At 40.3% G+C, this 13,639-nt stretch overlaps 1 protein-coding gene across 1 annotated transcript in view; it reads right to left on the reverse strand.

Moving 5' to 3' along the window:
• Positions 1-9,349: 9,349 nt before the first annotated feature.
• DHX36 (DEAH-box helicase 36) overlaps positions 9,350-13,639 on the reverse strand; it is a 47,019-nt gene continuing 42,729 nt past the window's right edge. Inside the window, exons 23-25 of the mRNA XM_044754706.2 lie at positions 11,264-11,384; positions 10,403-10,555; positions 9,350-10,006 (exon numbers count right to left, since the gene is read on the reverse strand). Coding sequence (XP_044610641.1) covers positions 9,821-10,006; positions 10,403-10,555; positions 11,264-11,384 — 460 coding nt within the window. The 3' untranslated portion in view covers positions 9,350-9,820. The remainder of the gene's footprint in view (positions 10,007-10,402; positions 10,556-11,263; positions 11,385-13,639) is intronic.

A 13,639-nucleotide genomic window follows, 5' to 3' on the forward strand; every position in this document is an offset into this window, starting at 1 on the left:
GCTGTTCATGTCCCTTGCCACGTGGCCCCTTCCATCTTCAAGGCAGCTGTGGCATGTTGAACCCTTCTCACACTTGCAATCTGACTCATCTTATGCTGCGAGTTGGAGAAAACTCTGCTTTTAAAGAACTCGTGTTACTATGTTAGACCCATAGGATAATCTCCCTTATGATTAACCCCAAATCAACTGATTTGGGACCTAATTAGGTCTGCAAAATTCCTTTGCTGCGCAACGTAACATAATCACATATGCAACACCAAGAGAGCAGAGATGATGGGGTCATCTCAGAATTCTGCCTGTAACACCCTCTCTGAAACCTTAAAATGCTAGTTTCCCAGCATACTTTGTAGCTGAAATGCAGCCATGTGATAGGAGGTGCCAGTCAAAGGCATCTTTGCTGGATTTCCACTCAAGCTAGTGGAGGACGAAAGCGATGGGGTACCATCTCTAGAAGGAGCAGGAGGCATCCTCCTCCTTGCCCCATCCTCCACCCCAAGTCACTGCTGCATTTTCTCAGGCTTGGGAAGCAGCAGAGGCAGAGCTCCTTGGTGGGCTCGCAGTGCTAAAAAGACGCAGGTCAGAGGTGGTGCCCACTATCATCTCCATTGTTGTGGAAGGCCCCAAATGGCTGACTCTAGAGTGAGGACGTGAACGACTCAAGATCTGCCCTTCGGCTCCCAGCATACCTGCATCCTGAAACAAATCCTCGCTCTGGAGGAAGCTAGCATCATCTTAGTTCTCAGTTATTTCCAAAAATAAGTTCTCTAATGAAAGATTCAGCAAAAAAGCTTTGAGATGCAGCATCGTGATAGAGGAAAAGTGGTACACTCACAGGGACTCCAGTCGAAGCCACTAGACAGAGACAGGAAAATCAGTGTAGTCGGTGTCTATGGAGGTAAAGCCAAACTTTCAAGTGCAATATGGAACAAGCACAGGAGTGATGGAGGAAAAACAACAGCTAGAAATTATGGAACTGGTGTAACACCAGACTGGACGGTTAAGGGAGATTATCGGTGAGCTGGGAGGGGCCGGAAGAAACCCACGGGAAGCATGCAGAAGAGATGGCGAATGCAGGGATTAACTGGGTCTCAGAGGAGAAGGGCAGAGGGGCTTGGCAGGGGGACTGGGCCTTCATAGCCCTGCTCTGACCAGCTGGGATGCAGGCTGTCCCCAGGAAGGGGAGCTGGCCGGGGGTAAGGTGACTCCCTGCAGCCGAGGACGATTCCTGTAGAGGGCTGAGGGGTGAAGGCTGCCATCTGGTAGCACTTCAGCAGCTAAGGGGACAAGCAAGCCCATCAGCCCAGATGGAGGATCTGCGCAGAACGTCACAACAGGCACCACAGGTAGCTCTGTCAGCCTGATAAAACGGTGAGAGAAAAGGTACAGCCAGGGACAGAGAGCCTCACTTAGCAGGAAGACCTAACAGTTCTGAACACGTGCTCTCCCAATAACATGGTCTCAGTGCAGAGAAAGCCACAGTTCGCAGAAATCTGAGCACTAAGTCCCAGGTCACAGCATGAGACTTTACCACATTCCTCTCACCTGGCAGGAAAGACAGATAAAAGAAGTGCACAAGCAGGTAAAAACCAATGAAAGTACAGAAGATCTGAACAACATAACAGACACATACATTCTTTTCAAGCACACAGAATATTTACAACATTCGACTCTTGCCTGGGTCATGAAACAAGTTTCAACAAATGTTAGAGTGCAGTTAAAGAGTGACTTCTCTGATTACAACAATTAGGTTAGAAATCAGTAACAAAAGAAGAAATATCCATTTATTCGGAAACTTAGACCTAAATGTGAAATGCAAAACTATAAAACTCCCAGAAGTAACAGAGGAGAAAAGCTGGGTCACCTTAGGTTTGAAATGACATTTTAAATACGAGACCAAAAGCATCATCAATGATAGAAAAAAACGGATAAGCTGAACTTCATTAAAAGACAGGAGAATGAAAAGACAATCCACGGAGTAGGAGGAAATCTTGGAAAACATATCTGATAAACGACTGTTACCCAAAATACACAAAGAACTCGTAAAACTCAACAATTAGGAAACCCAATTAAAAAATGGGCAAAGATCTTAAAAACTCAGCAAAGAAATATAGATGGCAGGTAAGCCTATGAAAAGATGCTCAAGATTATAACATGCATCATTAAGGAACTGGACGTTAAAACAACAGTGAGGTACCACTACACACCTATTGGAATGGCTGAAATGCAAGCCCTGATGACACCAAATACTGGTGCGGATGTGGAGCAGCAGGAACTCGCGGTCATTGCTGGTGGGAATGCAAAAGCCACTGGGAAGACAGTTTGGCATTTTCCTACAGAACTAGCCATACCATATCATGCAACAATCACACTCCTTGGTATTTACCCAAATGAGTTGAAAACTATGTCCACACAAAAATCTGCACACGAATGTTTACAGCAGCTTTATTCATAATTGCCAAAGCTTGGAAGCAAGCAACCAAGATGTCCTTCAGTAGATGAATAAACAAACTGTGGTCCATCCAGACAATGGAATATTAACCAGCAATGAAAGAAATGAACTCTCAAGCCATGAAAAGACATGAAGAAATCCTAAATGCATGTTACCAAGTGAAAGTTGCCACTATGAAAGGATATATACAATGTGTGACTCCAATTATATGACATTCTGGAAAAGGCAAAACTATGAAGACAGTGAAAGATGAGTGGTTGCCAGGGGTCCAGGGAGAGGGAAGGAGGAATAGGTGGAGCACAGGGGACTTTTTCTGGGGCAGTGAAAGCATTCTAGGTTATGGTGGATACACGTCATTATGCATTTGTCAAAATGTACAACACGAAGAACAAACCCTACTGCAAACTGTGGATTTTAGTTAATGACGCATCAACACGGGCTCATCCACTGGAACAAATACACACGCTAATGCAAGAAGCTAATAAACTAGGAGGAGGGGGTGAGGTTTATAAGGGAATTCTCTACTCTCTGCTGTTTTTGTGTAAACCTAAAACTGCTCTAAAAAAATAGTTTACTCATTTAAAAAAATTGCTGAAAGAAGTTCTCCAAACAGGACACAGCAGCAGGGGAAACTTGGAACATCAGGAATGAAGGCGGCACAGAATGGGCACACAGTTGGTAAACATACTAGACCGGCTTCAGGTGTGTGAAATTGTGTTAGTTGGCTGAAAGCAAAAGCACGTTGTCTGATACGGTTCTCGATGCATGCGAAGGAGCTATCTAGGAAAAGTGAGTTATAAAGCAGAGGGAAAAGGCACCTGGACGGAGGCGAGCGTCTCATACACATTCTACTCCAAGTGCACAACGCTGACACTCATTGGCTGTCATCAGTTACACACGTAAACTGTAACCCACAGAGCCACACGACCCCAAAACCACGCAGAAATACCCTGAAAAACACAGTAGACAAGGTAACAGGGAATACTAAAACCTTTTCAGGTAACCCACAGGAAGGCAGGAAAAGGGAAACAAGGAATGAAAAACAAAGGGAATAAAGAAACGAAAACGGCAGACTGAAGTCCTAAAAGATCCAGGAATATGTAAAATGTACGTGGCCTAAATATATTAATCAAAAGACAGATACTGATGGAGTAGATTTGAAAAGTGACCTTCAGATACACTGTCAACTTGAGGCACATGTCAAATATATAAATAAATTTAGACTAAATGAACGGAAGAGATCTATCAAGCAAATACCAATCAAAACAAAGCTGGAAGGGCTTCGCAATATCAGATAAAACGGATGTCAGAGCAGACAACTACCAGGAGCTAAAACTATCTGAAAACACAAGGGTCAATCTGTGAAGACCTAACAACCCTCAATGTGTGTGCACCAAATAATAGAGCAAAAACTACATGAGGCACAAACTAAAAGAACTGAAAGGAAAAAAGAGTCAAATATGCACATACAATGGTAAAAGTAGAGAAGAAAATGCCATCCAGGGATGGGACTAGCTGGTGTTTGCAGAACACTCCACCCAGCAATGGAAGGTTATACATTCTTTTCATGGAGGTATGAACATTCACCAAGATAGATCATTTTCTGGGTTATAAACAGACAAATTTAAAAGAAGTGAAATCATACAAAGTTTGTTTTCTGACCAACATAATGGAATCAAACTAGAAATTAACAACAGAAAAACAGGAAAATCTCCAAACACTTAGAAATTATACAGCACACTCCTAAACCATCCATAGACCCAGGAGGCACACAGGTGAAAGGAGTAAAAATACGCATTGACTGAATGACATGAAAACACAGCATCAAAATATGCAGGATGCAGCGAAAGCTGTGCTCAGAGAGGAACTTAGAGCACCAGAAGTGTCATGTTAGACAAGAAGTCTAAGCTTCCACCTCAAGACACTAGAGATAAAGGACAAAGGAAACCTAAAGCAGTAGACGGAAGGAATTAAGGACAAGTATAGAAATCAGTGGAGGCCGGCCCTGTGGCCTAGTGGTTAAGTCTGCATGCTCTGCTTTGGTGGCCCAGGGTTTCGCTGGTTTGGATCCTGGGCGCGGACATGGCACCTCTCATCAGGCCATGCCGAGGAAGCGTCCTACACAACACAAGCAGAAGGATCTACAACTAGAATATACAACTATGTACTGAGGGTCTTTGGGGAGAAGAAAAAAAAAGACTGGCAACAGAGGTTAGCTCAGCTGCCAATCTTTAAAAAAAAAAAAATCAATGAAAGTGAAAATACAGAAGATATCAAACAAATAGCTAGTGCTTTTGAACAGATGAACACAACTGATACCTGTTTTAGCAAGACTGACAAAAAAAGAGAGGCGACTACCAGTGTCAAGAATGAAACGGGACAGCTTCCTCAGACATTAAAAGGATAGGGGGACAGTCAAACAACTTGACAGGCTGAAATCAACAGCTTAGATAAAATGGGCCAATGCACTGAAAACCACAAACTACCAAAACTCTGAATAGTCCTGTAACTACTAAAAAGTTCTGAAAAAGAAGTATGGTTTCACTGGAGAAATCTCCCAAACATTTAAAGAGTTAACACCAATTCTGCACAATCTCTTCCAGGAACTAGAAGAGGAACTCAACACTTCCCAGCTTTTTTATGAGGCCAGCACTACTTCACAAAAAGAAAACTGGAAACTGGTAACCTTCATGAACACGGAGGCAAAACCTTAAAATATTCAATGCAGCAATATGTAAAATCATATTCAGCAACACATAAAAAGAATCACAGACTGCAGCCAAAGGGGGTTTATTCCAGGAATGCAAGACCAGTTCAAGATCTGAAAACCAATCAATGTAATCCACCATCCTAACAGCCGGAAGAAGAAAAATACCAACAGGGTCATACCAACCGATGTGAAAGAATATGTGGAAAAAGTCAAAATACTTGGGAAAACTCTCAGTAAACTACAGTTGGATCACCTCAGACATTCTGCTGACCTTCAGTTGTTGAAAAAACATGATTTTATACCATTTTAAGTTTTATTACTATGAATGTATATTTGTCAAGTTAGAACATGCCTTATCCAAGTTTGTTAAATCGATGTAAAATGTTAAAATATTTAGATCTCTGGTATTCCAGGTCACACAAAAACATTTAATCATCTTTGACTTAAAATCAAGAATTGGCTTCCAGGAACAATTAAAAATAATCAATTTAACAAGAGAAATAGCTGGTAAGATGGGGTGAATGGAACTATGGCAAGAATTAAGCACTGAAATACCTAAAGGCCTCCAGCGGGAAGGCCTAAAACAGAGAAATCAGGGAATCACTCTGTTTCATTAAATGGAAGCTTTGCTCAAGTGAATTTATTCCCCACCAAGTTGCCTTCATTGTGTCAGGGTAACAGAATCTACTCTGCAAGGACTCAGAAACGTATGACTGTCTTCTTGAAAAAAATTACTTGAAAATTCATACTAGACCATTATGACATTAATCAAAATTAAGAAGCAGAAAGAGGACCACAATTGAGAAGTCATCTGCACTGCCTGCCCATCAGCCATCTCCCTGAGCCCCCATGCCTTCTCCCACACCAAGAAATGTCTCACGCCCTGTTTCTCACCTTGCGTACAACCTTTTGACACCATGACTGCCTAAATCTGATGCTATTCCCTTCTGGCACTAGGTGACAGCGGCTTAACTCTTTACAATGTACCAGCCAACTCGAGTGGCACATTTTGCCATTTCCAGTGTCAATCACTTAATTTTCTGCATCTCTGAAATTCACAAAGCGTAGTCAGATACATCCCTAAAGCCCCAATCACTTAATATATGAAGTGGAAAATCAAAACACAGTAATATGTAAGACGACTAAAGATGCACATGAAATATGCTCACCACTAATCATTTATAGAAGCACAAATTAAAACCACAATGAGCTATGACTCCACATCCACTAAAGGCTCCAATTTAAACAAAACGAACAACTGAAAATACCAAGTACTGGCAAGGACTGAAAATACCAAGTACTGGCAAGGACTGGAAACACTTGGAACCGTCATGTGTCGCTGGTGGATGTGTAAAATGGCGCACATACTGCAGAAACCAGTTTGGCAGTTTCTTATAAACATACCTACCAAATGACACAATCCTAATCATAGGTGTTTACCCAAGATAAAAATGAAAACAGACTGTCTAGACACAAGACTTGTATATACATGTTCAGAGCAGCTTTATTTATAATAGCAAAAACCTAAGAATCACTCAAAGGCCCATCGACTGGTGAATGAATGAGCGAGCCCTGGGATGACATAAGATATGGTGCCACTGAACAATGAAAAAGGAACTGCTGATGCCTGCAACAACATAATGTCCCAGAAACATCACGGTAAGTGAAAGAAGCCGGACACGAAAGACTGCAGATGATTTCATTTATTTGAAATTCTAGAAAAAGCAAAACTGGGGACCAAAAGCAGATCAGTGGCTGCCAATGGGTAGACATGGGGCAGGGACTGACTGCAAAGGGAAGCAGGGAAATTTTTAGGTGATAGGAATGCTCTCTATCAAGACTGTGTCGGTAGCGATTACACAACTTAATACATTTGACAAGATTCACAGAATTATACACTTAAATTGGCTAACTTTATTATATATAAAATAATACATTAAAGCTTAAAAAGCAGGAAAATAGATCAAAATGTAGCAATGGTAACATGCTTTTTTTTCTATGTTGAACTGAAACCATGTGATCACAATTACTTAAAAATAAACATACACAAACAGAGCTAAGTGAGTGGAAGGAAAATTACCACTGACTTTGACTAGGGGCACTAAAATAAACTTCTAAAGCTTATCTATAGTTCAGTAAGAAGAGAAAATCACTTGTAATAATTGGCGTAAATCTATCTAGAGCTTTTGCCCAAGTTAATGAATTAGGAAGGTGTCACATGGGCTCACTTTTCAAAGACATTTTTTAAAGATTATTCAGTCGTTTATTTCTTTTTTTCTTCCATAAGTTTCTGTTTCAGGGTTATTTTTTCAAGAGTTATCCTTGGTATCACTCAGAATGGTGAGGCAAATAGACTTTCCTCTTAATGTCTTATTCTTAAAAAGCACCAAATAATAGTTCTCAGACCTCGAATACATCTTCCACTCAGTAATACCTGTTTTTGTAAACAAAAGAAACAGAATGTAAATAGCACCTTCGATTAAACTTTGCATCCTGATCAGCTGTAGAGAATCATGAATCGGGGGTGACAATAACTGCTTCAATGTCCGAATAGCTCATCTATTCAACAATTCTTTAGGAATACTTCACCCATTTATATGGAGATAAAACATCGGTTTATGAACATGGAAAAAAATAACTGGTAATCTGTCTTTACAGATTTTTTAAATGCGTTCTGCCAGGACCATTTTGGCCAAGTAAGTGAATTGAAACTGGATAGAAAAAGCAAGAAAAAAAGCACAAACTTAAACAGTCTTAGAAAACAAATAGGACCTCATGGTCCCCTTGAGTTCAGGGGCAAAACTAACAGGCTGCAATCTTGTGACGTGACTCAAGCTGACAATGCAGGGAGAAACAGATCACTTGGGAGACCAGCCAAGAGAACGGGCTTGGGACACAGCACCTTCAAAACAAGTTGGACACACATGCCCGGAAATGGGAGCAGAGCCCGAGCCAGGCTGTCAGCAGATGCTCACAGCACTGTCAGGAAGTCCCATGCACTGTCCAATACTCTTTTCCTTTGGCTTCTTCACACTTTATTGGAAGGCAAGATGAAAGCTGTAGTTTTTAGGGTGCAGTGGGATGTTCTTCCTGTGTTCTTTCTGCAGGCTGCCCAGTACTAACCATTTTTACACCTTTTGTCAGACATGGGTCAAACCGTTAGATCACAAAATACACGGTAGAGAGAGGCCTTGGCAGACAACACCAACGATGGACAGTATGTTTCAGTTAACATGCTTTCTGCCAACTCATACAAAAGACGCTACTAACAATGGCTAGAACAACAAAGGCCTAACTGAATCAAAACCGGACCAGGAGTAGAGCGGTCCCAGAGCTGCACAATTCAGCATCTCACCGGCACGATCACGGACTGGGTTCCACGTTCCCAGGAGGCAGTCCTGTGATCCTAAGACAGTGGCAACAGCTCTGTGGGCCAGATTCAGACACGACCATGTCCAAAGAAGGGGCACAGGAGTTGCTCTTCTCAGCTTCTGCCAGCGAGGGAACCTTCCTCCGACATCCCACTGGAGATCTCAGCTGCCAATAGCCAGCACAGGCTCACACACTCACGCCTCATCAGCCACTAATAAAGGGGGTAAGATCATGCACAACTGGCTTAGAACAATCCGGTTCACTCTTGGGGAAAAGCGTCCAACATCCCTGGGCACAAGGCTGTGCAAGCAAGATGGAAGGCGCCAAAGGGCTGCTGGACAGCAACCAGGAGGATTCGCCACAACCTGAAGGGGCTGAAAATACACTGTGTTACAGGAGCTTCCACTGGCTGAGGGTGAACCAGCACTCAGAGCATGGAAAAAAGTGTAATTTAGTGGACTGTTATCAAAAAGACTATTTCAGGGACACACAATAACTAAGATATAGTGAGCACACTCTACATCCCAGACACTTGTCTATGCACTTAGATATATTAACATATTTAATCTATATAACTGTGACCTGTATTTTACAGGTAAGGATAAAAGAACAGAGAGAGGTCGAGTATCTTGCCCAAAACTTGTAGGAGGTGACAGAGCTGAAACCTGGGGAGTCAGCCTCTAGACCCATGCTCTCAATCGCTACATTATGCTGCATATGGTAATGTAAAAGGGGTATGAATATATTCTAAAAAGATAAAAAACAGCAAATAAACCAAGGGATAGCTGGAGAGGTAGAAACCAAGTGAAAAAGTTAGCTGAGATTTACACGCTGTACATTTTATTAAATATTGGACTTTATTACAACAAATTAATTTACTTCTCATAGTAGTTTCATTAAAAAAATGTGGCTGTGTTGAAATTCTTACTTGACACTGCTTTTTGGTTACCATTCTATTTTTACTCAGTCATGGGCAGAAAAATTAATTTTTCATAATAGAACAAAATTTCTCAAGTGGTACAACACTCACTATATATAAGAGGAATATTCCCAGTGTGGACACAACCACAGCAGAATATATGAGCCGAGAACATACTGTTTTTATGGTATATTTATAATAGCTACAAATAACATTGTTAACTCATGCACATTAAGTCTCTACTACCTGCTGAAGGTTTCTACTTTACACATGAAAATTACTCATGTCCCAGTGTTTGGCATCCAGCCGAAATTACACTAGGATGGAAAACGGCTGTCACACAGGCTCTAGAGACCACCACAGAACACCGTCAGCTGTAGTACCCATCCTGGAGTCGTGGCGGGAAGCTCCTGGGGGCTGCTTCCTCCTGTGTTTTTATCAAGTCTGTGATGGCAGAGAGGACGGCACAGTCCCTGGATTCAGTGTCCTTCCAGTCGACAGGATGGGGACTTTCGATCTTCTCTTGCAGAAGGATGTCTAGCTCCTTTCTTAATTCCTGAGGTTGGAGAAATTATGTATGTTCAACAGGGGCAGATGCCATCCAACAATGTAACAAATAAAAGTGACTTTAGCTGGGACAAGGAATTTCATAAGCTATTATACAAAAGACTGAAACATTTAATGAGCAACTCACTAAAGTGTGGTTATTAGTAGCCAACTGAAGTATAGTAAAGTTAAAAAATTCCATCACACCTAGCCATTTAGAATGGTTGGTCTGTAACTACCTCAAAAAACAATCTGGAAAAACTATGAATCGATTTCTCAACACTATTTGCTCTGTTGAAATAGAGCAAGAAATGTTTACTGTAACATATGTAACATTTGAAACGAAACCACAAGGCCACACACTAACTTGTAGGTAGACTCAAAGACAATCATGACAATTAGTCACCTTAACGAGATAGGCAATTCTGGCTGGAGACTGAAAGACAATCCACTCATCCACAGCAATGGTTTCCTGATCCTTATCCTTCTGGATGGAAATATCTCCTCCAAAGAACAAGAGACAGTATGGAGAAACTTCCGTGCAGTCATACAAGTATATCTACACAATGAGAATTAAAGCCCATTAATACCATGAGGAGGCTGAAAGGACGACGGCCACACAATTCAATACCATCACCAGCATCCATCTGTTAATGCTTTCCTTCTAAAAGAGGTGTTATCCTGCTCGTGTAACTACAGAGATTAACTCTGATGAAATACCATTTAAAATGAGCCATTCTTCATTAACTCAGAGAACACAGGAGTTTTATATTTTTGTTTCAATTCAAACAATAGCACGATTCTTCAAACAAAATATTTTCTGACAAAACCAAAACAATAAGGTAGCTAAAATTATTTTTATCTATATTTAAACAGAATCCCACTTAGTATTCTGACCAATACTTTTAAGGTATAGAGACATGCCAACAAAATTCTTTGTATAAACTCCTATATACCATAAAATGCCAGTATTGCTTGAAAGCAGACTCTGAAAGAAAATTACGCAAATCAAATAACTGTCCCAATTAATTAAAATGCAACAATCCATGATGACAGACCTGCACATAAAAAGTAGAGGTGATTTGCTTTAAGGAAGTTATAACACATGTCAGGAAAAAAACCTTTATTTAAAGAGAAGTTTTATTTATTTCATGTTTAATTATGAAATTTTATTTGTAATTTTATTTATCATCATGAAAAGCACACACTTAGGAAACTACAACCAGACTGACACTCGGACGCACGCTGGTTCTCGACGTTCACTTACGCTGCTCGTGCGCATCTTCAGGTGGTAGATGAGCCAGTTGTAGTGAAACTCGGTTTGCTCCACGTTGACCGACTTCGGATGAAGAGCAACTAGTCCATCGGTTTTCGTGTAAACCTTCACCCTTTAAAAAGTTAAAATGTCATTTGTTAAAAATAATTCTGGGATATTCTAAACAATTCCAGAATCTAAAAACTCCACAGATGAGTTCAGTTTATTTTCGCAATATAAATTTACAAATTTCATTTGAGGAAAGAGGAGAATTTTATTTTAATACAACATGGAAAAGTATCAGCTAAATATGAATATTCTCTAAATCATACAACAGATCTTCTTCTTGCAGGTATAATTACTCAACATATTAGAAAGTTGACAGAATATTCCTTAATTGTGTTAATACATACTATACTCCTAAAGGATAAAGAGTGAAATAAGTATGGTATAATTCTAAGTGATTCGAACGAAGAGAATAGCCTATTTTACTGTCAGTCAAGATACTGATAAATAGCCCTCAATTTACAGAATAATTTTGTGAAATGATCAATTAAAAAATTTCACAGCTTATGCACCCAGAAAAATATAAAATAAAAAATTAGGAATTTTGTTTAAAAGAGACTTTAGCTACAAGTGATTTTAAAAAAACCTATTCTAAAATATGTTTTAAATAGTTCGTGTTCACTCAAATCCTCCAATTTCAAAACAGGAATACTTGGAAAAAATGTACTTTAACACAGCTCAGTTCAGTCTCTGCCTTCCTAGGATTTTTTCTCTGATAGTCATAAAAATTTTGCCTCAATCTGTAGTCTTTAATTAAAATTATTCAACAGGGAGATGTTTGACAGTTTATTTTTAAGCAGTCAATGGTAAATACCTGTATTAGACAACAGCATAAAAGCTGCTAATCCATTAACCCTTCCTATTTGTTTTTAAGAGCATTTTCTCATGGTTCTAGAAATTCATAATACTTCTACCAAAATCATCAATCAGAGTCATGAGTCATTATTCAGAATAAAATCAGAAATTATTTTTCTGCACCACACAGTCAATTTGACCAGGACCATCCTGCAACCGTACATCACAAGAGCAGTAGGTGCTGGCAACCCTTTTCTGCACAGGACCAGAGAGAAGACAGTTTAGGCTTTGTGGGTGCAATGGTCTCTGTCACAACTACTCAGCTCTGCTGGCCTGGCAGGAAAGCACACACAGACAACACGTAAACGAACAGGTGTGGCTGTGTTTCAATAAAAATTCACCCAGACAAGCTTTTCACCAGTATGCCGAAATTTGCTGTCCTCTGGTCTACACCAGAACAAAGCACCAATCCAAAGAGAAGTATATTTTTTCATAAAGCCTCCTAGGATGGCAGAGGGATATATAAAATGGTTTGTCTATCAAGGATCTCTCTGTGAAGTGTCCTGTGAAATTAGGGACAGATATGAAGAACTGGACAAAGTACTGATGTCAAAAAAGTACCCTGGGTCACTTAAAATGTGGATAATCCAGCCACCACGAGTAACATTCACGTTACCCATATACCTGAGAATAGGGCTCCCCGACCCCAGCGTCTCTGACATGTTGACGTCTGTCTTGTGGGCGCTGTCCTGTGCGGGGTAGAAGTGTAATAGCATCCCTGGCCTCTATCTGTAGATCCTGGTAGTACCCCTCGGTTTATAGCCACCACAAATGTCCCGGATGGTGCCAAGGTTGCCCCAGCTGAGAACCACCACCCTAGAACACTGTCTGTACTTGTTTGAGGTCTATATTTTTTCATGTTTATAATCATGGAGTATCCAACTTTTCATTTAACATGAGTTCAAATACTTTGTTACTTCATAGACTGTTTTTACGCCCTACTAACAGAAATGCCATATAATACGATACTATAAAACCATAATTTCCCCATTGCTACTAGAATTCTATGTTGTTTACAATACAGCTTTTAAAAAACCTTAGGAATTACTTCCTAGGACACAGTCCTCAAATTAAAATAGTCATTTATGAATGCACTGGACCAGTGCCTATTTTAATGCCTGTTGATAGGTCATTCTAATCTAGAGTGCCTTCCAAAAGGGTGACACCAATTCACACACCACCAGCCACTCGTGACTCCCAGTTTGTTTCCTCACCAGAACGAACTCATTTAGTAGGCAAAAACATGCCTTGTTGTTGTCTCCAATTACCACCGAGGCTGACTCTATCTGTACATATATTTAAAAGTTATACTTTATTTCTCCAAACAGTGAAATCACCACAATTTTTATTCAAAGAACTAAATTACAAAATTACCTGTTTTATAAGAATAGAGAAAAAAAAGTCCTGAAACAAAATCTACTCTAAGCAATGTCATCAGGCACTGGTTTTTAAGAGCGGCTCACTTTT

The sequence above is a fragment of the Equus asinus genome, chromosome 21, assembly GCF_041296235.1.
Source record: "Equus asinus isolate D_3611 breed Donkey chromosome 21, EquAss-T2T_v2, whole genome shotgun sequence".
Lineage (NCBI taxonomy): Eukaryota > Metazoa > Chordata > Mammalia > Perissodactyla > Equidae > Equus > Equus asinus.